Genomic DNA, 27,565 nt, shown 5'->3' on the forward strand with positions numbered 1-27,565 from the left:
TCCTACATGTCTGTAAAATCTTCAAATAGCAGGGAGCGTCAACTAAGACAATACGCGCGTCTCAGTTGACGTCACAACCCTTAGGTCACTTCCGTAAATAATTGGCGGGAGATGTAAAGAACCAGGAAGTAGTTTGTTGTTTTGTGGTTTACTTTTTAGAGGCAGGATCGGAGAAACGAATTCGACAACAAATCGGTAATAGAAATATTTCCTTTTGTAAGAATGGATAATACCACACCGCTACAAACAGATGGCTGGAAGGACACTAAAGAGGCGGTTGCAAACTTTCGTCGACTGTTGCTTTGCTCCAAATGGTAAGTTGGTGCGAATCCGAACCGTTTTTCTGCGTAGCTACGCAAAATGCAACGTAAACAGCTGTTTCACGAGGCGTACTCCTGTGAGGGGAATAAATATAACAGGGTTAATCACTTCTAGCTTTAATACACGACGAGTCTAAACATGCATAAACACGTCATTTTAACCTGAATGTTTACACGCAACAGAAAAAGACAAAAGAGCGAGTATAACTAGATGCGTTGAAATGATTTCTCCCACCGTAATATAGAATTGCAATATATGAGTGTCTGACGCCATTGTGCATTTTTTAATTACATTTATTGAGAATATTTTCATATCAATATTCAAGATATTGAAGTCTATTTGCCTCTGCTAAAATGCCAGCTTTTTGTGATGTAAAAAGTTAAACCAAGGAAAAGTATTTCAGAAATATTCTCATCTTTAATTTGATTTATCAAACAGGTTGTTTTTTTTATTATTAAAAAATATAAATTACAACGGTCAACTATTGTGGCTGTGTAATTGTTCACATGCTCTTATAATCTCAAACCCTCATTAGAGTATGGTGATGGCAGCATCATACTTTGGGGCTGTTTTTGTTCAGTTTTAGGAAGGTATGAACAGTCAGTGTTGGTGCGAAAGTTTCAGCCTCCTAAAAGAAAGATGAAGAGGAGCATCTTCCTTAACAACGACTTTGGTCATAATTCAACAGCAGTGTACTTAGGCAACTACATACTTTAAAATTGTCCCTTAAAGAATTTCACCTTGTTCCTCTACATACTTGTACGTGTTGGAGTCCCTGCTAAAGTAAAAAGCACTCTGCATTAATTTCTCCTGTCTTTTTAACAGGGCTGTGTAGACTTTTCACATCCACCATGCAGGAAAAATAAACAAAGCCTTATGTTGTGAGAACAATAATTCACAGTTGATGGTACACACTGCAGTCCAGGGATGAGGAAGCTGATGAATTTCAATAAACAATCCCCAGGCAAAATAAGCTTCAGAGAAATGGCGTGAGATGTTGGAAATGCATACAGGCAAAAAGCAACACCATGCGAAGTCCCTGCAAATGATCATTTGTGTTTTTAGTTTTCCTCGTGTGATTTTAGTGAAGGGTGAGTTGTATCAAATCTAGTTATTTTCTGTGATAAAGGGATTTAGGTTTTAATACTCTCAAAATGGTAAAGATCAAAAACCTAATTACCGCTCCACAGCATCTTGCATTGCAATTGCTTTCTTTGTGTGGCAATGAGTTAAGCCGGCACAGACTAATAAATCCTTTCCCTGTTTCCCAGCTCAAATTTGATGGAGGAGCCAGTGTGTCTGGGGATGTGCGAGCATATGCTGTGCAGGTAATGTAACCTCACGGTGTTCTGCTGTGATATGCTTATTACGGGCAGGCGTTCACCGTGGCAGGAATTTTTATTTGCCGAACACAGGTGTAGCTAATAATGATAATGATTGCTTCGTTGCATTTAAGTGCGCGACTGCCAAGATTATGAATGCGTGGATGCTGGCTTACTGGCAGGGCATACTGGCATGCCTGAAAGGTATTTAAAAAACAGTCTGGTTTTCCTGCTATGACACATAAAAATAGCCACAGTGGGAGTCGTCTTCTTTCTGCCTCAGGCGTGGAAAATTACTTAATTTATTTGGACTAATCTCTGCAGAGATTAAATGATGCTAATACTGAAAGTATAAGGTTCACATGGATGAAGAAATCTAATGTGCTTAGATCCAAAGTTGGTATGAACTACAAACCTTTCTTTTTTGAAACTACTAAGAGGGGGAATCAATGGATGCACTGTATTTCTTTGTACTGAAATGTAAGTAGGACTCCATTCTAAGAAAGGCTTATTGCTCAGGTCTTGTGCTGGCCCCCGGGCAGGAGACGGCTGCGCGGTGTGTCTCAGCCCTGCGTGGGTGAAGGACATTCAAATCAACAGGCAGCTTAGCAGCATCATACAGCTCTTCAGTGACTTGGAGTCCCTGCTTAATCCCACAGAACAACCAGGTAAATGCATGCACAGCAACATGTTGCTTTCAGTCGGTCCAAATATGTTTTTCACATTGCAGCCACAAGCTTCATTGTTTCTTAATGGGATTTTGTGTTATGAGCAAATATGAAGTGGTGCGTAATTCAAGTGGAAGGAAAAGCATTTATGTTTTCCAAAAATATTAGAAAAGTGTGAATGCAGAGTGCCTGGTTTTGAGGTGAACTGCACAATATATCAAATCACAATCACCTTTGAAATATTAATGTTTAGGGTGTCGTGGTTGCAAATGACTGTTTGGATGCAGTATTTGGTTGGATATCATATTTAAAGGGACATGCACCATCATTCTGCAGACCAGCAATATAAAACTCTGGGAAAAAAATTGAGACCACTGCAAAATTGTCAGTTCTCTGATTTTACTCTATTTGAGTAAAATGAACATTGTTCTTTTATTCTATGAACTGCTGACAACATGTTTCTGAAATTCCAAGCAAAAATGTAGTATTTATTTGCAGAAAATGAGAAATGGTCAAAGTAACGAAAAAGATGCAGTGCTTTCAGGCCTTAAATAATGCAAAGGAAACAAGTTCATATTCATTTAAAAACAACGGTACACCTGTTTTAACTCAGGAAAAGTTCAGGAATCAAAATTTGGTGGAATAACCATAAGGTTTTCAATGGGGATTCAGTACAGTCGTCTCTTATTTCTTTTCCAGAGCTGTATATATTCAGCCTATTGCTCGATTTTTAGTTGCCCTTAAGTCACATTATGTGTCATTCTTCGTATACCTGAGATGCTAAGCCTCACAGTTCACAGTGAGAAAACTGTATATAATCAAATAATCAGGATAAAGTGGATAAAACATAATAATTACAGCATTACAATTATGTAATTATGATGCAGTAATGTAACATGTAATTGTATTGCAATTACATATTTTCCTGGTATTGTGTCGTCCATAGTGACTTTTCACTGCAGTTTCAACTTTCTTGGGTAGTTTGCCTCCTGGCTTTATGCTAATTCCTCTTAGCAAAACATTTATTGTCTTGACTTTTAACACATGATACTTGGATCTAAACCATTCCACTGCAACTCTGACCCTAACCTAAATCTGACCTTAACCCACTGAACCAATAATACAATTCTGGAATGCTTGTGGTTGTTTTATACTATTATATATTGCAAGGCAATGTAAATGTGTTGTCAAATGTGTGCAAAAGTTGATTGCATTGAAATGAATTGTTCTTGTAATTGTTTTAAATTTTTAGTGCATAGTAGAATGTTATCACACAGAGAAAAAGGCTTTCTGAAAACAATTCACTTTCAAAATTTGTAGCGAGCACAGTACAAGGATGGGATTACTGTTTTGTTCTTAAAATACTGTATATCACTTCTGCTTTTTTTATTTATTTATTTTTTTTCATATATTTTATTTCAGACTCCTCTGTTGCTGAGGTCAGTTCGCAGGCGGAGGCTGCAGTCCCAAAACGCAAGAAGAACTTTAAGATCTGGTTCAGTCCTCGCAGTCGAAAGGTGCGCTGCAAGGTGGAGAAGCCTTTAGAGATCACTGCTCCAGACAGGAAGTCGTTTGAAGAACAGCCTGCTGCTCAGTCCAACGTCCTCACAGCTCAGTGCCAGGACCTTTCAGTGTTTAATTTCACTTCGTCCTCCCAAGACTCTTCATCTTCACAAAATGAAAGTAATGTAAACAGTAAAGGAAAGAAAAGATCTACGAAAACTGCTACTACAAGGAAGGTTCAAGGGCACACCAGTGCCACACGTAGACAGACTAAAGAGAATTTGAAAAAGAAGAAGCTGGAGGCCATAAACCAGCAGTGGGGAATTACAGGCAACCAAAATCCCTCATCTGGACCAGAGCCATCCTGTGCTGTTGGAGCAAGAGGGTCCCGCAAAAGGGTTTCTTTCTTAAGCTCTTCTGTCTCGACTGATGAGGCCCAGGCTGAAGCCTCGCAGGTCTGTGAACTCAGTTTGACCAACCGCACAATAAACGTAAGTCTCTTGGGAGGGGAGATCAATGTGCTGAGTCACCAAAGCCAGCATGGTCAGAGCACATCCAGTCAGATGTCGTCAACAAATAACCCAAATCTGGAAGACATTTCCAAAAAAGAGACAAACACGTCTCCCCTGGAGAGTCTCTCCAAAAGAAGCAAAGCAGTGGAGAGAAACTGCTCCTTGGAAACCACTCCAAAAAGACAGAGGGCTTCTTCAGGCCAAAGGAGAAAATCACCTAGTGGAAATGCTTCACCTTTCACTGAGCGTTTAACTTTAGCAAGCCCGACAAGTGAAAAGAAAAAGAAACACCCGAGAGAAGGTAAACAGCATAGTCCGACTGTAGTAGCCCTCATGTCTTCAGACAGCCACAATAAATCCATGTGCAGTCCTCGGTCGTCTTTCGGCCGTTCAAGCCCTGGAAGCCCTGCAATAAGGAAGAGGAACCACAGAGGAGAGACCCCTCTACATCTTGCTGCAATAAAGGTGAAGACGTTTAGTACCGATCACATTGCTAAAGCTAAAATGCAAGCAACTTTACCCAAGGAGCTAGATTTCAAGTTAATGCTGCATCTATTGTCTCCTACAAAGATAAAAATGAAATGTCAGTCAAAGGTTAGCACCTTTGACAGACAAAGGTGCTAAAAGGCCATGACTTTGTGGCCTTTTTATGGTTTACTGATTCTTTCATAATAAAAAACCCAATCCTTTTCAAATCAGTACTCAGGTGATCGGACAGGCATGTTCTGCTGTTCAGTAATCCTCATGAATCCCTCCCAGTATCACTGACACGGGAATCAATGGCTCTCTGTGGAGGCTGATTGATAAACCTCCACAGGTTTATCAATCAGCCTGTGGAGATTGAAAGTCACTTGTGTGATTTTTTATCACACAAAATGTGTGATAAAGTCACATTTTGCTGTGACTTTATCAGAGTGTTGTCCTCAGGCATCGGGTGTTATTTTTTCATATGGGTTGACGTTACATTTTTGTGATTCTCACCTCAGGTTTGTTGTTTACTATACGTATCCTGCAGGGAGATGTAGATTCTGTCAAAGAACTTCTGGATCAGGGAGCTGACCCCAACCTGAAAGATAACGCCGGCTGGACACCACTGGTAAGTCTACATACATCAATCTAAGCAACTGTACAGATGGAAGCAAAGAGATATAAAAATAAACACAAAGGCCTGACTATGTTTGGCCACAGAAAACATGGACAAAAACCAGCAATCAGGAATAACATTCTTTGGGTTGATGAGTGAAATTAAATTATTTGGAGATTTGGTAGAATCTATGATAATGAGGTGGTGTCCAGATTTAGTTCTCATCACAAAATAAATTTCTTTTGTTTATGTTGTTTTTAAGTGTTGTTAAATTTGATCTGAAATATCCCTGTGTTTGGAAAACAATCAGGTTTTCAATTAGGTGTCCTAATTATTATATTTTACATGACTGTATTTGCATAAGTGAAACATTTGTACTGAATGAAAAATGTCACTCATCATAAGATTTTAAATGTATCTTTATCATTGTAAGTTTCAATTATCTATGGTAAATAAGTAAAAAAAAAACTTACAATGCAATTGAAAATGTTATTTTTGGTGTCTTCTCCACTGTTCCACAGGATTATCAATAAATGGCAATAAATTCATAAGTATTATTAAACACGGTTACTGTGTGCATTTTGGTAAATGGCGTCTTGAAGAAGCTGTTTTCAAATGGAAATGTTTTTTATAAAAATTATTGTTTCTGGTGCTATGAATGCTTTGTCATGCAGTCACAACCATACAGTTACCAAAAATAAAACAAGAACTTTTTTTTTTTTTTTACCATCTTTAATCTTATCATAATAGTAGCACAGAATACTGCAAAAAATTCTAAGTTCATACCGCTCAACCATACACACAGTTCTCCCGAGAAAAGTTGGCCACACACATTTCTGACAACAGCCTGGAACGACCAAAGCTTTAGCTTTTCTTATGACAAGAAGTCAGTTTTTTTATGTTTAATAGATGTAGCACAGGGGAATTTTGTCATTTTTATTCAGCACTAGGTTTCATCTAATCCTTTACACTATTCATGTTAAGAGAATATTAAGCTCCAAACAAAAGGAAGCCTGAGTACAATTTTAACTGTCTTTTCTTATAGAAATTTATGTGAAACACAGCTAAAAAGGATTTTGCTGTGACTTTATCAGAGTGTTGTATCCTTGGTAAGATAATTACTGTAATCGCTGGAATTGTTTAACTATAAGACTAACCTAAAAGGTGTGTTGCTTTGTGCTTTTACACAGTTCTGCTTCAACAGGAAAAGTTGGAAGTGCTGTCACTTGTTCCCTTGGTTATCATGCTTTTTTTGTCTTTGAGAACAAATGTCAGTGTTTGCCTCTGACTTTATTACATCCCTTAATGTGACTGCTAGCTCCCCTCAGACTTGTTCAATTTGAGCTCTGACAGTTTGCAGCTGATGTTTTGAAATGCTTACAATACAGCTTTGAGTTTGAAATATTATTTGACTGCTTGTATATTTCTTGGAACTTATGTGAGCCTCTGCTCCCCGATGTGTCTTTTTCACTTCTCTAGTTTCAGCACCACTTTCATAACTCTGTTTTATTAGTCTTCTAAGATAATACAAGTGTCTGCTTTTCTGGGATTGTTGAGCCTTGAGCAAATAAAATGAAACAGATTTTGTTTGTGCACTTTACAAATCCGTGGATTTTAATTCCTGCGAGTAAAACAAACATTTGTTCGGTACAGATGGCCAGCACTAAAAAAAAAAAGAGAAAAAAAAGGCTGGAAATAGCCTGTGTTTGCATGAAACAGTTGGGCCGTAAGAAATGATAAAAGGCAAGTTTAATTTACTAGATAAAATATTGTAATGCAATTCATTCTCAGTATTCACTGTACTATGTGTTTCCTATTGTGACTTTTTATTTAAAACAAATAGTTAACATTTTAGCTGAATTGTAAAATCTGAGAACAACCAAAACATATAATTTTATTAGAGGTACACAATGAAACGATCACAAATGTTATTGCAATATCACAGTCGAGAATGACTGGTTGGACATAATATTCGGTACACTATAATATTTTAGATGTCATGCTTTTATATTCATCAATTTTGATATATTTGGAAACTTGGATTTACTTCATTGTCCTTTATGCTTACACCAGATATAATTCCTATTGTTTAAAATATAACTTTCATATGCTGCAAAATAGCGTATTGGGCAGATTTTGTGCAGTTCTACTTTTGTTTAGAAAAAATAAATCATTAACACAGGCTAAAAACTTTGTCAAATTAAATGTTATTAGTTCTAAGTCTCATTTGTATTTGTTTCAGAAAAATATTGTTTTAAATAATGAATAATTACAAAAAGTGAAGGTGATTGAGTTTGTTTTAGTTTTTATTAATTTGATTAGGTATCAAAAAATATGCAGAAGTGTATTGAAGGTGTAGAGGTATTTTTCAGAGGTAAACATTCCTTTCACAATTACATGATGTGTTTTTGGATATATTTTTGTCTCAAACAGCAAAGTGGGAAACAAAAAAACCCAAACACATTTCATTGCAGAATTTATGGTAATAGACTTCTTTTGAAAATAACAGTTTACAATAATGAGCATGAGTTGCACAGAATGACTGCTAGCCTTTTTGCCTCTTGTTTCAGCATGAGGCATGTAATCTGGGCCACCTGGCAGCTGTGAAGGTTTTGGTCGCAAGGGGAGCCCTGTTGAACACACCTGGCTATGAAAATGATTCTCCACTCCATGATGCTGTGAGGAATGGACATGCAGCCATTGTTAAGCTGCTGCTGCAGCTCGGTGCCTCACAGAACGTTCTGTAAGTTGCATATATGTCTTTTCTTGTTGAAGTAGTCTTGTTGACTACTTTTCTGTTCAACTCTCCTAGTAATAGTTGTAACTATTGACATGTTGTTGTGAAGTTGTGCTGAAGGCGCAGTGTTGGAAAGAGTAGGAGCTTCTTAAAGAGACAGAGGTCTGACCAAGTTTGTTGAAGACTTTTGCTATATTTTTGCTAAAAGCTATATTTCAAACATCAATAAATATGAAGTCAGAAATATGAAATTTAATATGTTGGTGAAGTAGGAAGGATTTTTGTCTTACACAAAATAATTTTAATCATATTCTGCATTTTCTTTCTTTAAACTTTTGTTTGTAAATTGCCATGATACAATGAAAAGGTAGTAGTTTTAGTCAAGTCAGTATATCTTGAGAACCTCATACTGGCCCATGCCCACTTTCATCCATCTTTGTAATGAATACTTTGAAGCTTGGCAACAAAAGTTTCTCTGTCAATGCAGAATATTTACTTTTTACATTAAGGTAAAGGATATGATTGCCAACAGCTGCTCCCTGCTAAATATGGCAAATTGTATTACATGTACCTCTCAAGCCCATTCTAATCAAACAAAGTATTTTAATTTTGGATGTAGATTACTTGGACAAAATGAGACTGACAGATCGGGCAAGGAAGCTTTGATACAGGAAGGAAAACATTTTCACTAAATTCAAATGTTACCTTTTGTAAATAAGCAGGCTTTTCTCAGTTTCCTGCCTAAATGTAGTAAACCCACATTGTTGCTTGGGTTCGAATTCCAAGTCTTTCTGCATGGAGTTTTGCATGTTTCCTATGTATGTGTGGATTCTCTCATTGTCTAAAAACACGACTGTTAGGTTAATAAGTTACTCTAAAAATGTCCCTAGATGTGAGTGTGTGCATGCATGGTGTGTTTGTACTGTGTGTCTCTGTATTGCCCTGTGGTGGACTGGCGACCTATCCACAGTGTACCCCAAATCTCACCCAATGACTGCTAGAAAGTAATTGTCTGTATCCGTTTGTCCGGATACAGACAATGACTGGATGGATACAGGAATGGTGAAATGCTCTTTTCCCAGTCACTCATGAGCCGTGTGTGTATAGGAACAGGGTGTGAGAAAAAAAAAGTGTGCGTAGGTGGACAGATGCAAGGCTAATGCTTATTACCACTTTCCTGATGCTGTACTAACACTTATGGAAGCAGTGTAGATGGGCAGAACATTGTTTGTAATGAGGTAGGAGACATTAGGTCATCGTTATGATGATTAGTCTGGTTGATCAGGGTCGCTTTCCTTCTTTGGCAATTACCAATCGTCTTTTTTCTACATTGCTTGCTTCACTGTGTTTGTCTTATTGCTTGGGTGACTCCTTTAATGCATGGCCATACATTTTTCGCTTCTGTAACCTCTCAGTACTGATGCAGAGAGCTTTTCAGGTCACTGCCTGGTGAATGTAATCATCATCCAAACTTCTTCCGTGCTTGCCACATTCACACAAGCCAAGCAAAGACATCTGCCAGTTCAATTCCTAATGGAATGACTGGCACGAAGCTCTGGGTTTGGAAGTAGTTTTTGATGGCTTCTTTTGTTGCCTGTGTGCATGACAGGTTTCTGTCTTTTAACTGCATTCTTTCATTGCTATCCCGTTCCACTGCTGTGTTGCACTTGAAAGCGTATTGATTGTAAAAGATCACTGTCATATAGCCATCTCTATCAAAATTCAGTCTGAGGGATCAGTTATTTATTTCCCAATAAATTATCTTTATTACAATTTAAAACAGGCAAAAGATTCTGTATTTCTGACTTTAAAAAATGCATCACTAAAAAGACACTTTTAGTACCTTATTGTATGGTGTGGGGGGGGAAAAAGCAAAACTACAATCTTGCAAGATTTTTAAGCTAAACTGGATGGACATCTCAAAGCATAAAATAAAAATCAAATATTCATCATATTTGGTTTTTACCAGTCCTGTTCGATGTGGGTCTGTTTTCTCAAACAGGCAGGACTTCTCATGGTTGTGAGTGTGTTTTTTATTTTTCCCATTCTCTATTTCTTTGAGCTTCAGAACTCAGCCGTAAGTGTCTGGGGGAAAGAGTTGTCACAATGACTTGATGAACTATTAAGAAACAGACTTTGGATTAGAGGCTGGGTGGGGCTGTTAAACTGAATATATTTATTTTCCTTTTTTCATTCAGCTTTTTTTCATATTCAAGTTTTAGTTATGAACATTTTTAAGATGTACAATAAATACTTCAACATATTGTCAGATATTTTGACAAGAGTGTGAGCATCACGCTCAGGGTCAAGCAAAAATTGATATTTTGAGAACTGCACATAATAAGAGATCAAGACTAATATAAAAGGTCTGTCTAGAATATTCTATAATGATTGTGAGGGAAAACAGTTCTTGTGGGTGAAAAGTCAGATTTGTGTGTTTGTGCTTGCTATAGCAGCACAAACTTTATTTGCATAATCAACCGTGCATTAGACATGAGTCTTGGTTTTAAATCTGAATGTATTTTATACACCTGGACAGCCACATGATATGCAAAATAATGCTCTGCATCTGTGCGGGAGGTGTAAATATTACCACAGCTGAACTTTTAGGACGTTAAAGAAGTGGCCTGAAAATTACACACTGAAAATGCAGAAGGCAGTTTGCTACCACTGGTTATTACCATTAAAGTAAAAAAATGACGGTAAGTAGATAAGAAGTTACTCAGTATGTTTGAATTGACAGCTGGCAGAGGAATAATGCTGAATCCATACACTAATTCAAAACCTTCAATCTATATTTGGTTGTTAATTAATGTCAGCTCAGGACCTTATACAGTTCTCGCATATCATTAAAATGTACTGCATATAAACTGGACCTGTATAGTTACAAAATGTATGCTCATACAACGAATAAGCAATGCCATTAAATAGTAGAAGGTAATTGTGAATTTATTTTGGGAACTTTGTTATTTTTTAGCTGTTTGTTTTTACATTTACAAAAATACCTTATTGATTACCTCATAGTGACATGTTATGCTTTTGTACCGTAATGTTATTATCGAACATTTAGATTTGCATGTGTGCTAACTGGAGCCTTTGTTGGCTATTTAATTATCTGCATTCAGTTCTCACAGATAGACGGAGTCAACATGTCATTACAAACTAAGAAACAAAATGAATTTAAATTCTGTGCTTATGTTTTTATAGCTGGCAAAATTATTCTCCAGCTTTGTTCAACCTCAATGGTTCACAGAATGTGTTTTGGTGAGAAAGACTGAGTGTAAGCAAAAACTTTGCTTGTTTACAGGAAAGCCTTAGAGGCCACCTTTAAGATGATGTGGGTCTGACAACTTTTAGAGAATGGGTGTCATTAGGTTCCCAATCTTTGGAGTATACTCCATAAACTATACTGTCTGCTGCAGTTGCTTGCCAAGCCACAGTGCAGACTGAAGAGTTTTGGCTCCTATGTGCTGAACTCTAATTGTTTTCTGTTGAAATTTGAAATATTGCTAATGGTTTAAGCAAAGGTGCTGCAGGGAGACTGTTGGAAATGACTAGACACCCTCTGTTAATTTTACTGTTAATTTTGAACAAAATCTAAAAATCATATATGCAGTAAATGTCAGTGGTCTTTTGTCTAACCTATGCACAAATTCATAGGCGTGGAGGAAAGGACATTTTGTGGAGGATGCAAACTGCTGACCCAACATGGCTCATCAGTCTTTATAATTCAAATAGTCATTTTTGCCTTACACCTAAAGATTAATTTTAACACGAACCATAAAACCTTTGGCACTAAGAAGAAAAGATAGCTTATACAACCTTGTTTACATACAGCTTTATTTCTCTTTTTGAGTTTTAGAGCAAAAAAATTATGTTTACTGTGAGAGAAAATGCAGTTGAAGGAGTAGAAAAATACACAGCATACTGTTTGAAGCCAACTGACATGGAAGGTCTAAACGAAAAATGAAAATCTTTTGCCATTAGTTTTATTTTATTGTGTGGAGTAAAAATGCAAATGTTTGCATGAAAACATAAGAACTGAGAAACTGAAAACATCCTTATAATCTTATAACACATAAGAAACTATTATAGAGCTGCACAATATGTCGCTATTGCAATATCAGGACTGTTTAGATTGCTATAATTGTTATTGTATTGTTATAATGCGTCTATAGTCCCAAAATAGTGGCAATGATTAGTTTTGATGCATGTTGCAGCTCATGGTCACTAGAATCAAACTTGTGGTCAAGCAGAAGCAAAGCCCTGTAGTGTTTATTACTTTACCTCTGCCATGATTTTTTTTTTCCCCTTTCCCTTGAAATTTTAACATATTCTTCTCGCATGCACACAGCAGCGTGTGTGCTTGCATATGTTGAAGTGTCAGGGACATTCTTTGTTTGTTTATATTTGTGTGTGTATTCGGCTGGGAGAATGAATCCAAATGAAATATTTTATGGACCAGTGGACCTATTAATTGTCCCCCAGGTGTTATCTTTGCTGACGCCTAATCTTTTAGAGACGACCTGCTGGGCTCGGTTCTTCTATTTGTATCCTCTCTTCCTGCCATCCTCTCTCTTCATCCCTTCTTTTTCCTCTTTTGCACTTCCTCAAGGTGACCTTTCAGGCAGCTTTCTCAAACTCGCACTTCATTTCAACATCCTCTTTGTAACCAGGAGATGGTTGCACTTTTATCATCTTTGAGTGTCTGTTCATAGCGGTGCTTTTGATTTGATTTTAAGCCTCCATTACTCACACAGTATTGAAAAGGTTACTATGTACCAGATTTAAAATATATGCTGAATCCCCACAGAAACGGGGATCTTCTTCTTCAGATGCATTTCTCAAAATATCAGATGTTTTGTAACTGTGCGAAGAAGTCAGAGGGAAATGATGCCTGCATAGGGAGAACATGTACGCCCTGTAAAGAAGGGCTCCAGTCAGGATTCAAATTCATTTTGGTGTAAGGAAACCGTTTTAATAACTGAAACACCACACAAGTCAACAAATAAAAAGTAAAAATAAAAATAAAACGAAGTTTGACAAGGGTGTTTCTATCATGCACTTTGAGGAGGGGAGTCAGGCTCACTGTTGGGGAATTCGAGCAGGAACACACATCTAAGAGTCACTAGGTGTCCATGATGATTTATTACAATCTTACCAGGGTTGGCAATGAATGTGTAGAGTGTTGTATTAATGGAAAGAAAATAATTTTGATCTTTGATAAAACTGGAATTTATATTTCGGTTTTCTTTAGTTTCATATCAAACTAAAGAGAGACAAAGATTATTGTTCATCAAGGGAAAATCATATATTGTTGCACAGTTTCACCGAACAGCTGGTGTGTGATTTCTTTGCCAGATTCTTTTCCCTCAATACGGGATTATTGAACTCTACAGTTTTGCTTGGCAAGAGATTGTGACTTAGATTTGCAAGTATTGTGATAACATGTTGGAAGAATATTAATTTCTTATTGAGAGGATGTTCTTTGGACTAAAGATTCTAATGTGAGGAGGACCAAAATGGGGGGTGGGAAATACTTGACAAATTGGCTTGAAATTAGACTGGTAAAATATAGAAAACATCTATAGAAACTCTGAAATTTTACATTTTTACACATACAAATCTTGACAAAATTCTGTTGGTGGTTACTATTATGTTTAACATCAGAAGTTATTCTTTATGAGATATCGGAGTATAGAATGGAGCATCCTGTTGCACTAAACCACCTGAGTTTTGTGTGTCCTTTTGCTTTAGTTGTGTTTTATTTTATGGTTTTTTTTCACCCTCATCTTTACAAACTCATTAATACACAAAGAGGTACATTCTTTGAAACACTTGATATGCTTTATCTGTAAATTTTATGTCCTCTTTGCAGTAATCTACATGGAAAGCGTCCTGCAGATTATGCAGTGAGCCAGGAGATGCTGGCGATTTTCCAGGAAGCTGCAGAAGGAATCCAATATGCTAATTCTCATACATCTCATAGCCCCTCAGCCACTATCTCTGCGGTATGTCTTCATAAATCAGTGAATAATCCTTTTTTCCATCTTGCATTTGGCAACCCTCAAGTGGTGATATTCTTGCATTAAGTGCCCGGAGACTGTATAACCGTGTTCTTATGTCTCATTTTAGTCGAGCGAGAGTGCGAGAAGGGATCAGACTTTAATGTTATTGGCCAGCAAGCTATCATCACGAGAGCAGCGTCAGCTAGTCAAACTGGGAGTGCTACTGAGAGGAAGGATCGTTGATACCTTTTCTGACTCAGGTAGTATTCTTTTATCTTACTTACTAACTCTTGCTTATGGATATCAATTATTTCAGGAATAAACCTGAAATTCTGCCTCTATGTTGCAAATTGTCATTGCTTGACAACCATTATTTTCTAACAACTTTTCAGCAACTGAGATTTTCAGGAGTAAACAATAGATGTAAAAATTGGAGATGCACCTTCAGAATTTTTGGCCGATTTCCATTTATTGTAAAACTTATTTTTCCGTGATACCGATTCCTGTTTTTGTTTTTTCTGAGCTCTCTTTTGGACCTATTGCATAGGACGAAAGAAACAGCATTCAAAATATCTTTTTTCTCGTCTTCCTGCCATGAGTAGTCATAAATTACATATTCTTTATATTAGTATCCAAATGATAACACAGAGCAACAGTTTTCCTACCTGATGGGTCGTTAGCAGGCGTCACATGCAGAGGAGTTAATTGGACCATTTGAATCAGCTGTGTTGGAGCAGAGACTCATCTAAAACTGGCAGGACACTGGCGTTTGAACACCTATGGCCTAGTTAAACTCTCACGTGGCAAATTCGCTAAAGGTAAAAAGAAGGTCGATCAAGGTGAAAATTGGTCAACAGCCAGTTTTTCACTGTAGCCCCTTCATGCAGCTGTTGTTGCATAAACACCTTTTCTTGCCCAATATTCTTAGAAGTACACAGAAGTTGTTATATAAATGGGCAGTTTTGTCCCAGCTTCCCATTTAGGAAGAATGAGAAATCTATCATGAAGAGACAGTCACACACTGCAGTTCTAATGTTTGGTGAAATTATTTCTGCAATCTTAGAGTTTTTTTTTTTTTTTTTAAACTCAAATGATATTTTTCCCCACACACAGTTATGCTCCATACGCCTTACTAAGAAACATAGATCCATTTGTACTGTAAAAGCTGTGAGTCAGTACCTGAGCATTATCACTCATGAAGGTTCAACAGTAGCAAACGGCTGCTTTTAGTGGTGTATACATCATTGTGATGCAGCAGCTCCTTCACTGTTGCATAGTAATGGCTGGAAGAACACTGGAGAGCAGAAGTAATTGAAATCGTTCCTCATAAAATGTTTGGAGGTGCTGTCAGAGTGATGAATTCACACTAATGAAAAGCAGAGGAGCTTCTTGTTGTTTCCCCCCCTCTGGCTGCAGGGGTGACTGTTTGTACTTCCAGACGTTTTTCTTTTTTTTTTTAGTTTTTATCATTTCGAGCTGAATGCTATAGTTTCAATGCAAAATGTAAAAGGGTTTTACCCCTGGGATATAATTATGTTCGTTCTGCACTTGTCAACTCGGCTCACTCATTGAATGAAGAGGCAATAAGCTTGTATTTAAATTTTAATTAACCTATTATTATGTGACCCTGCTTTTTGTAGCAAAAACCCCTGCTCTGGTTTTTGTTGCATTGTCAGCAGCAGTTTGACAGGCGTACAGTAGGTTACCTGGTCACTCACTCAAAGTGAGAAACGCTGGCGAATTATCACTGTGAGAAGTATACCTTCATTGTAGCTAGGTTAAGGTAGGTCCTATGAAATCTGTTTTATTATTTCCCAAATTCCACTTTTTAATTAAAAAAAAAATAATTAGGTTTCTAATTTCCACTTTTTTTTCATTCAAAACTTGTTTATTAACCTAAAAAGTGACTAATTATGGAGTGAATGAAATAATCTCAACAGCCAGAGATCTACATTCTCTCTAAATGTATAATTGAAAAACTGAGATATGAGAGTATGTTGTTTTGCTATGTGTATATCTGATGATTGCTAATGTTATGCCCTGCATATTATACTTTAAAAGCATTTGCAGTGTTGGACAAAGTAGAGTACCTTCAAATAAAAGTGGCAAACATTATTATTTGGCTCTTCTGAACCATGTCTTTGTGGGTCACCATTTGCTGTAAATGCAGCTCCAACACTTTTGCATTCCTCCATCTTTGCACGTTTAGAGATCTTTACTTTTGACTTTTTTTTTTTCCTTTCAACATCAGTTTCCCAAAGGCTCATTTAGATTTAGTTCTGACCTATTTTGTTGCAATCACAAAGAGCTGGTTGGATACACTGTTTTGTGGACTATAATAGCTCAGGTGTTATGCATGAAAACTCTGCTTGCCAATACTTAATTTGGCCACTTGAGCGACCTTCAAGTGTCCTTATTTAGACATGACCAAGATTTTTAAGGGATGATCGAAACATTGTGAAGATAGACAATATAGGTTGTAGTTTGGGAAATGTGGGTTAATTGAAATGGTTGTCACAGTGTAAACCAATTATGTGGTCATATGCAATATTTAGCAATCATATCAGAACGCAATATTTTTGACTATTGTGCAGGCCTAGTTCCTGATAAAGAAAAGAATGACACTGCTTCCATGTGTCACCATGAAGGTATTGTGTTCAAGGTGACAGTTTTTCTCCACAAGCACTTTGCATGCAGATGAAAAAGTTTAATTTTGGTCTCGTCTGACCTGAGCAACTTCTTCAACACACTTGCCGTTTCCCCTTCATGGTCTGTAGCAAACAGCAAAAGAACTTAAAATGGCTTACCTTAACAAGTGCTTTCTTCTGGCCATTCTTCCGTTTAAAAAAATGATTTATGCATGCCTAATATGTGTGCTGTGACCGATTCTCCCACATGACTTGTGGATCTCTGCACAGTTTGGGTGGACAACTGTTTATTTACAGGTTTACAGTTATGCGTTACCCTTTTCATTTTTGTTTGATTGATCTGACCAGTATCCCATGGGCTGGTCAAAGATTGGGGATTTTGTTTTGTAACCTTAACCTACTTGGTCTTCATTATGTTGTTTGTTTACTAATATAGCAATTTCTAAGGTCATTACAAAATACTGGCATTAATTCTTAGATAAATTAAGCAGTTCAATTTATTTATTTGATTTTTACTAATTAGAGGACTTCTGAATGCAGCTTGTTTAACTGGATTTTATTTACTTTTCTGATTTTTTTATTTTTTTTCCCCTCCTCAAAAATGTGAAAGCCATGTCTCATTGCCCTGCTTTCTTGTTAATGTGCCACATAAAATCCCTATAAAATATGTTGGTGTGTTATAACGTGACAACATGTTAAAAGTTCCAGTACAAATACAGTAGTGAGGTACTACGTCTCCATGTCTGATGTACAATAAGCTGCTCCTTAATGGCCTCTTATATTTCTTTGTTCTTTATACCTTATCATTGATCACACAATCTGGAACTATCTAGTCAAGCACAGACTGCTGTTATTTTAAGTTTGTAGCACAACTCCCTTAAGTGTCTCTCTTCAGTTTGGGTTTGTACATGTTTGTTTTCTTCTCCCAGTGAGCCATGTCGTCGTGCCAGAAGGACAAATGCCCACCACCTACTCCACCCTCCTGGGTCTTCTTGCTGGCTGCTGGGTTGTCAAGTACAGCTGTAAGTATGAAGTGAGCTGCTGACTGGAACAATTCTCTGCGGGCACCTTTTTTTGAATTTGATGTTAAAGCTACTGCTGGAAGTATACTAACCTCTCACCGCAGTCATCCTAAGGCAGTGCCATTGCAGTTTTTTCATACTTTTTGGCACCTGTAAATTAAAAATAAAATAAAAAATTCTTCTGAGCAAGGCTAGCACAACATTGATCGTTTTTTTTCTGACAAAGCTCCCTTTTTGCAATAGCAAATCACTTTGTAGCATTTTACATTGACCAATTGATTTATATATTTATAATTTCCCGCTATGTCCCAGGCAACATCCGAATTTGAGGCTGCCTATGCAATAAAGACAAGAGGTTAATTCTCCTCAGTGCCAAAGAAATCTAGAGCATGTCTTCAAACTTTGTACTCTCCGCAAGCCGTTGAAATCAGACTCCTTGTGTGGAGTTAGGATTTCTAAATGCAGAACACGCACTGCTCTGGGAAACATTCAAAGAAAAATGTTGCAACAGGCAATTTTCAGATCAATAGTTTGTGGCTCCTGTGGTGTGTGCACTCACCTGCTTGCATGTCTGACAGCCAGATGAGGCGGGTGGATGACTGGGGGATAGAATTTGGTTAATGATTACCCCAGAAGTCTTCGATATCGATAGCAATTAAATGATTTCCTAGTCACTTTGCCTCCTCTTGTTTTGGTAATCCGAAAACCAGTTTTGCTATTCTCAGCTAGTCCCCTCCCTCCCCCCTGCCATCCTAGTACCGAGTTAACAAGCAGAAATTCTGAGTAAGCCGGCTTCCAGCAAAGGAAAAAGAGACTAGCTGTCAAAGAGTGTTCTGGCACCTTGGCGTGCCCTTTGCTGCTGTATTTGTCAGTAGCATCACTTCACCGTCGGTGTGTGCGTGTGTGTTGAGCACAATGCTAGGAGTGCTGCTGCCTGCCAGTTCGGCTCCAGATGTGTGTTTCTGTAATATTTTGTGCATTTGGACCACATTCAGCCCTTTCCTTTTGTTTTCTTTTTTCCTCCACGCTGGCTGAACACTTGACACATCTTCACTCCCTCATGACAGTCACTGTGGCATCTTCTCTGTTTCTGTCCATGTGTATGTGTGACTTCTCACTGTCACCTGGCTTTGTGTGCCATCGCTGTCATCTAGGCCAAGTCCTGGATTACCTCTTTTGTCAGAATTATGTTTTGTAGTGCTGCTGCTGTTATTTTAGGGAAGCAGGATTAACATTTTATCCTGTCTAAGAAGATTCTCCTTTTGGTTGAGTGGTGGGGGGTAAACTATTAAATAGATTTTTCACAAGTTAAAAATTTTATTCTTTTATGCTTCAGTATAAAAATTAAACCATGCATTTTTATTTAACTTAAGTTTATTTCTTAAAATGTAAGATAGAAATAAACAAATTTGACATAAGTAACATAGGAAACAAAATGCTAATTAACATGTATATTAACATCAATTTAAAATGTATTTTATTGCTGACCCTTGTAAGGATCAAAACATGGATTTACCAACCAGAACACATTATCTATCTGTAGTTTCTGCTCTGAGCTAATTCTTTACTTGTCATGCTTCAATTACTGCACTTTGGCAAAGTGTCTGACTCATCACTCTGTGGTGAGTCACAAAACTTCTACTGCGGTTATCAGTTACAGTTCCACCTTTAAAGGAAATGGAAACTGCACCATAAATTTAGGATATGAGGTGTTACATGTTGTGTGGAGATGGTTCACTTTGCATCAATACAGGTACAGCTTATCATTTACATACAGTATATTGACTTAGGATTAGAGGCTTACCACATAAAGGTTTTGTGGTCACTGAAATTTAAATAGATATAGGTGTGTGAGTGTGTATATATATATATATATATATATATATATATATAAACTTACTTGTTTATTTATGACAGATTAAAGCTCATTAACTCTTTTCTTCTTTGCATGCAGTAAAATATAATAGAAATAGAATAACACGAATTCAACTTTTAGTACAAGATCTGTTCAAAATTATAAATAGGTCAGGCTTTTCCTTGCTGATAGTGATTCCTAGTTTTCTTTTACGTCTCAGTTGAGTTGTAGATTTTGAATTCCACCAATTCCTTTTTTTTCCCAACAATCTTATGTCTCATAAAAGACAAAAAACCCCCATTGTGGTAGGATTTCTTTGATAGAACTAGTAGTTTTCAATCCAACAAAACATAAGGTAATTACAAGATTGTATTAATTTATGTATCAAATCAAATAAAAAAACACAACTTGATTAAAAAGTTTATCTCATAAATTTTCTTCTACAGTTTGGTAGAAGAAATTTCCGAACTGCCATTATGTCGCCCTAATAGTTTGTAGCTATTATCTATTCACTGTTTAGGGAAGAAAAAGATGTCGATGTCAAATTTATTTATATAGCACTTTAAAAACAGGTATAAAACTGCATCAAAGTGCTGTACAGGAACGACAATAGCATAAGTTGATAAAAACAGGAGTATCAAAACAGAAGAACTACATTATTAGACCTCAAATAAATGCCAAAGAATAGAAATTAGTTTTCAGAAGCGATTTAAAATGATCCAGGCTGTGGGCAGATCTAAGATCATATTTTTTGTTTGTGACCAACCGATCACTGTTCTGACGGTCGAGTCGCACAATTTTATTCACCAGCAGATTTTCCTTTGCATGTCCAAAGAGCATTAGTTACCAATCTCAGAACTGAAAGATCGAACCGTTACTTAAAATGAAGTAAGTAACGATCATTAACTTGAATGTTTCGTTGCTGTTGCTGTCATGTTGAGAGAGAAAGGGCATTCCTTTCAGTTCACAAGTTCCACCTTTCCCTTTTTAGCCTGCAGTGAGAATCTGAACAAGGGTCAAGCCTCTGTGAAACATATGACCCTGCCAGAGGCATGACTGCCAGGAACTGGACTCGGGTCTCCTCTCTCTGGGACTGTGTTCAGAATGCAGATGACTCAAACGTGTCTTTGTATGTGAACTTGAGCCCATTCAGTCATGTTTAGGGAATGAGATTGGATATGGTCTATTTGTGTTGTTTAGATGCTGCAGGCTGTAGTGTAGAAAATCTAGGAGTAACCACCTCTGAATTTATGTTAGTTTGATTTTAGTCAGCTTTTTCTATTACTTAATGGTTTAAATTTGGGTTTAGGATTGTTGTCTTGGGGGTAAACGTGATGGTGTCAAAATTTTATTGTCCATCTGTTTATAGAATTTGGGTATGCTGCCTTTTCTTCTGCCTTTTATTACCTCATCTCTAACAGTTAGGGCCGTGCCAGGAAACTAACCAATTTGAATAATCTCCACAGATTCTGATGAGAGAATTACAATTATGTGAGAAACTTATTGGCCACAAAACAGTCAAATAAAAACCGGTTTCTCTGCAAATTATTTGGAGGTATTCATTTAAAATTTAAGGCGATTAGCATTGGACTAGTTAATTTGATGATACCAAAGTTTTAAAAAAAATTGCACTTACAAGGACATTGCAGTTTTATATCATACTGTTTCTAGTTTAAATCCCTTTTTAACAAGATAGACAGAACTGGCCCTCCTCCACTTGTTACAGTGCACTGCCAGTCAGCAGGTTGAAAGGAAGACTCTTTCTACATGCAGAAAAAGCCAGTATGGCTGTTTGAACTTTTTTTTTTGTTATCCCAGATAGTCGAGTTGTCGAAACTAAAGAAGCCCTATATTTCTTAATAAGGTTACCTTTTTTTAAATTCCACTAAGCAAGCTCTAAGATATTTGGCAAGCTAATTTATGTAAAATCTGTCAAATGATGTCATACTTGTTTGTTTTTTCAATCTTTGTGTTTACATTGATTTCTTCACAAGGCTACTCAAGATACTAATAATTTTGTTGAATGATTAGTGAAGATGCATGTGTAGATTTCTTCTGGGGTGTGTAATTTTAAGCTTGTTAGAAAGTTTACCTAAAATTCTAATTTGTGAACCAAATTCATGTTTTTGAATATTTTTTTCAAGTTTGGTTTGGACATGTGTATTTAACCATGTACTCATGCCTACTTGAGTTTCTTTTATTACTGAAGTTCTGTGTCTTCTTGTTACTCCTAATTGCCCATATTGCACCTCAGGGCATCTCTTCAAGGTCATTTTGTTTGAGGATTAAACTCCTCCTGACCTGATCCACGTGTCATAATGAGCTGCAGTTGGTTTAATGTTTAATCAGTGGGGGAGCATTTATCTTGCCACTCACTCATTCAGTGACTCACAAAGGTTGGAGGTTAGAAGTTGAACTGAACATAAATAAATATGCTAATAAGTCCTCAGCACTAAGCACAATCGTCCGCAGCGATTAACCTCAGTATCTGCTCCTTTTCTTTAGCCTAGCTCCCCTACAGGAAACAAAACTATAATTAAGTGGGTTGAATGGTGCCACTCTATTTACTGCTTCCTACAGATATGCATGTATGTAATTTGCGTTATTGTGGCAGGGTTTTTCACTTGCACACATTTACACTAATTTTCTCATTTTGTCAAACAGCTGGGAGAAACATTCCAGAAAATAAAGATGCTGTCGAATGATTGCGGAGGTGGTTGTGAGGTGAAACATATATGTCGGGCAAGTGTTTCCATGGATACAATGCTGATTAAAATTGTTTCCGTCACTGAGTCGTAAACTATGAATTAATTTTCAGGAATAGACGTAAACGTGGATGGTTGGAGAATGGTTCTGTTTTGTTAGCGATTTATTAAAAAGCAGTGAGTCATAGAGCAACAAATGTATCAAACACACAACCTCCCCTAGCGTAGTTACCATCAACACCTTGTAATATTTGGATGAAGAACCTTTGTGTTTAAATGCTTATGGCATTTTTTTTGTTCCAAAACTTTCCATCTGTAAAATATTAACACTAAGAGAAGGAACCATCAGTCATTCATCATCCCTTGATAATCATAGTGTAAATTACATGGTTCCTGTTAAACCATGTTATTTACATGGTTTAACATGTAAATAAATGGCAAACTTTGTTTACGTTTGAGGGCATTAAGAGAACAGGCTTTCCCTTTTTTGCTTTCTAAACAATTGTTTGCCTGGTAGATAACCAGTAATGGTTGTTATTGTGACTTGCTGAAGTTCTCTAACTGTGATGTCTAGAGGTTTTTCTCTCTCCCACCTTCCTCCTGACTGTGAGTGGAGGAAAGATGAATTTAAAATATGTCTAATTGCCTGTGATGAAGGTATAATGTTTCTATATTTGTGTATGTAAGTATTTTTTAGGACATTCTACATTTGGATTTGTCTGAAATTCTTATCTGGATTGAGTTATTTACATCTTGCAATTCGCTTGGAGGTGTGGTAAGAAACGTCTGAAAGTGTATCCATACCATGTAATGCTTGTGTGATGCGTTTTTAAAAGAAGTTCTGAAAAACATTACATCCATCTCACAATTCCCACAACATGATAGCCATTAACAGAGAACTTTGATTCATGGGTTGTTTGATTTTTTTTTTTCATGCATTATCTCTTGATATGCATACAAAATGCATAATCCCATTTTTACCATAACTTGCTACTGTAACACCTACATTTCACCAGCCACTGTGGGACATTTGCATTCTACTCCTTAAAGAAATTTACATTTTCTTATACTGGCTGTCACAGTTTCAGTTGGACTGTGTTCAAGTTTCAAGTTTTGTCTAATATTTACAATGATAGTTGCTTCGTTCACTCCATAACTCTGGGAGCAACTCTCTGTCAACAACTTCAGCTTTGGCAATCCTTGAAATCTTCTAGCTTGTAACAGAGTAGTCACGAGCATTGTCATCCTCTCAAAACTTGTCGCAATCTTTCATGTCAGCATAATCAGCTGCAAGCTTAATTTTGTTTGCTTTATCTGTTTGTCGGCAGGGGTGAAAGCATGTCTGCAGGCGGGAAAGTGGCTGCCTGAAGCTGAGCATGAAGCGGGAGAAGGCCCTCAGCGCAGTCGCATCAACAGATGTAGTTTGGTAAAGTTTAAACACACAAATACAAAGCAAAAAAAAAAAATTAAATCAAAAGAGGCATGTTTAGTTTAGAGTCTCGTTTAGGTTTAATATATTTGAATTCAGTATACACGTAGTTATGCCTCCTAAGCAGCTTTTGGGTTTTTCTTTTTTTTTGAGAGGTCAAAAAGAAAAGAGCTGAAACAGCAGCTCAAACTATCCTCAAATGGCGAGACAAACACTTTGCACTGGCCAAGTCGGAGTCATGACCTCAGACCAAACAAGAATTTGTTGCAAGGCTTGAAAATTTCTACTTGCTCACCAGACAGCAGATGGATTAAGAGAGCTTGATAGAAAATAATGCTGAACTTTCCGTCTTGAGGCTGCATTTGCCACCAGAATTACATTTTAGTGTAGCTTTAGATTATTGATAGTGATTGATGTTGGAAAAAAAAGGGAAATGTTTTAGCATGAAAAACTACAATTTATAAAAATTAGTATTGTCATTAGACAATGTAAATATAAGTAGCTATTTGCTTTACAAATGATAGGACAGTGCTTTTCTCTTTTTTTATATTCTTTTTTTGCTGAAAGGACAAAAAATTCAAACTTTTAATGTGATATCATAAATAGTAATAAAGATAACACTTAAGATAAAAAGGGAACTTAATTTAAAGTATAATTAAAGAACATCATTACTTGAAATGTTATACTCTATGATGCTTGAGTTACTTTGAACAGTTCTCTAATTCAGTGCTGCTTTAAACAGCAACACTACTAAGTTCCTTTTGAGGGTGAGGTTTTTGAAAATCTCTTATTGGCAAAGTATCTAAGTTAAGCACTTGTACAGTAAATTTGATAGCATTTATGAATTTCATAGAGATTTAATTAAATCCTTTGGAGAATTATTTTGCCTTGAGAACACAAGAGCCTCAGATCTGTTTTATCAGTTTGTGTTTCATGTTTTCTGAGCTACTCTTTTGATGGAATAATAATTATTCATCTGGAATTAGGAGCCATGCAAGCATGACAAATACCTAAATAAGACATTAACTAGAGTTTTGTTTCTCCAGCTTCCACCGCTTTTCGATGGCTGTTTCTTCTTCCTCCTCGGCTCCTTTAAGGGGACAACCAAAGACGAGCTCGCCAAGCTGTTGCGAGAAGGAGGCGGCCAACTTCTGAGGCGGCAGCCAAAGCCTGACAGCGACGTTACACAGACTCTGAATGCAGCAGCCTACCATGCAGAGCCAGGCTCTGACCAGGCACTCTGCACCCAGTACATCATCTACAACCCACAGGGAACCTACAAGCCGGCGGTTGTCAGACGAGGGAAAGTGTGGTCTGCTCCCTCAACCTGGATCACCGACTGCATTGCAGCCTTCAGCCTCCTCCCTGTGCCTCAGCATTAAATTACTGTTTTTTTTTTCTTTTTTATTCACTATGATTAACATTTCTTCTAGATTTTACTCACTGAATGGTTTTTAACTTGTGGTGCATTGGTTGTTTTCTATCACAAATAACTAATTCCTTTGCAAATTAAAACAATTGTGTTTCATTTTATGATCCCGTATGTGTTTAAAATACGGCACAAATTCTAATAAAGTTCTTCTTTTTAGACTTGTATTATTAACCAATGTTTGCTTTCAGTGCCTCATAAAACTGAAATAACTAAAATGGAAATTGAAAAAAAAAATCAATCCAGCCAATACATTTGTGTTTTCAGAAAATTAGTCTGTATAGTTTTTGTGGAGTAGTTGTGTAATTGTATGTTTCTCTGAATTAAAAATATTCTTCAGTATATTATCTTTGTTTTTTATTATGTAGAGACTGCTAGTAGAAATGTAATCATTTTTGGACTCCTAAATTAATAATTAAAGAAAAGAGATCTAAAAAGGTAAAATTCAGGAATTTACTATTATGATTTGAATTTACTACGTCAACAAAAAGGGATTGTTCTTAGTTTGCGGTTGTCATAAGACAAAATGTGGAAACAATTCTCTGTTTATCTGTGATACACATGTGCTTGGGTACCTGGAAACAGAAGAAATATGTGAGGACGGCAAATACTTCTACACTGTACATCCTACTCAGTAAATTAGATCTGATGGGGCTTATCAGATTCAAAGTAGCTATTGTAGCGTTCTTATCAAATTTCTCTCATTAAGCACACATTTCTGTATTCAAATATTTACACATTATTTGTCTGATGTAATATTCTGATCTTAAAAGTTTCATTTCAGTAGCTGTTAGAACATTTTCAAAATGACCAGAAATGAAGGCTTTAAAACACCAGTCTAATGTATGCAGTCTGTGTAACTTGGTGAAATGAGTTATTGAAATAAAATTTCAATATTTACGTTTATTGGATTGAAACTATATTTACTTAAAACAAATATACTTTTTCTTAAGTCAGCCAATGTTTATTGTTTAAGGCCACTTATAGATGCCTGCAGGTGCCACATTTATCTCTTCAATTATTTGCAAGTGTACACACTGGGAATGTCCAGCCTTCAGGAAGGAAAATGGCTCTGTGTGCCAGAGATCTAAAGGTGCCTCCCAGCTGGTGAAAAAAGTATCATTATCCATCATAAAACAAGTCTAGTACTGGCATAGGCTGAGAACCCCTCACAGATAAAGAAGTCATTACACCAAAACCATCTTTTAAGTCAGTTCACCCTTATACTCAAGGAGAAACGGAGAAGGATCTAAATATTTGTTTTTGTTCAATCTAAAATGAATGTTTGGCTGAAAGACCATTAATGGCACGCTAGGGGTACTCACCCCTGACAGATTTGTTGATTTATCATCAATTGCATTTTTTTGGCACTATGTTTGTGTGAGTGAAAGCAGGAAAAGAGGCCTGTTGGTTAGTTGGTCCCCCTTTTACGCTGGACTTAAGGGACGTGGCAGTCCTAGTGGCGGCTGGTCCATAGGAGGCGCTAACCTCATATGTCAAAGGATGATTATGAATGAATAAATGACAATTTTCCTTTATAGTGTGTGCTAACCCAAAACAATTTGAATTTTTTACACATTTCCATCAGTTGACTCTAGACAGTGAATTTTCGCCCACACAGACATCTTTCATAACTCTTCCGTGGCGCTAGACTACAGCTCCTCTGAAATGGAACTAAAAAAATCAGTTGTATTAAGGTTGCTTGGGAAAATTAATACAATATTTGGCATCACTGAAGATCACTGAAATTAATGTCTACGGTGCGCTGAAAATGTATGAAAGTTTTGGGTCTATGCATGGCGATGAAGTTGATTTTGGTGAGAAGAACAACAGTGAATCGGAATCTTAGAACGAATCGAATTCTCCATCTTGATTATGGAGGATTTTCCGGATGGCAGGTAAACTATTTCTGTTGTTCAGCATGTTTTTTTTGTTTTTGTTTTGTTATTAGCTACCATATTGCTGTGCTCTTTCCCGCTCTTTACCTTTTCTGTTCACCAGCTGATTCCAATTGTCCTTTGCTGTTCATCGAACTTTGCTTTGATTTATATGATGAGCGTTTGCTCCGGTTAGCATAATGCTAATGCTGTATTTCTAGGATTTCTCTCTTAAAGATAGCTGATTATGATGCTCCTATTGCATTTTTTGAGCTTCCGCTGCAGCTATAATGTTGATGTTTGCTTGATATCTTAATGGTTGTAGAACAGATGGCCATTTTGTTGTGGTGTTGTACTAGGTAGAAATGAAAGCTGTTTGCTGACTCAGATCTATGAACGTTCATCTGATTTTGCTGAGCCGCCTACAAGGTATGTGCTGTGACGT

At 36.9% G+C, this 27,565-nt stretch overlaps 1 protein-coding gene across 1 annotated transcript; it reads left to right on the forward strand.

Annotated features, from left to right (window-relative positions):
* Window positions 1–25,587, forward strand: bard1 (BRCA1 associated RING domain 1). The gene is made up of 11 exons (XM_032568730.1): window positions 1–314; window positions 1,593–1,649; window positions 2,163–2,311; window positions 3,734–4,791; window positions 5,342–5,422; window positions 7,981–8,153; window positions 14,026–14,158; window positions 14,283–14,415; window positions 17,733–17,825; window positions 23,714–23,811; window positions 24,861–25,587. Exons 1-11 carry the CDS (start codon window positions 223–225, stop codon window positions 25,194–25,196), a joined length of 2,403 nt encoding a protein of 800 aa, XP_032424621.1. The 5' UTR covers window positions 1–222; the 3' UTR covers window positions 25,197–25,587.
* The last annotated feature ends 1,978 nt before the right edge of the window (window positions 25,588–27,565 follow it).

Source organism: Xiphophorus hellerii, chromosome 7 (assembly GCF_003331165.1).
Source record: "Xiphophorus hellerii strain 12219 chromosome 7, Xiphophorus_hellerii-4.1, whole genome shotgun sequence".
Lineage (NCBI taxonomy): Eukaryota > Metazoa > Chordata > Actinopteri > Cyprinodontiformes > Poeciliidae > Xiphophorus > Xiphophorus hellerii.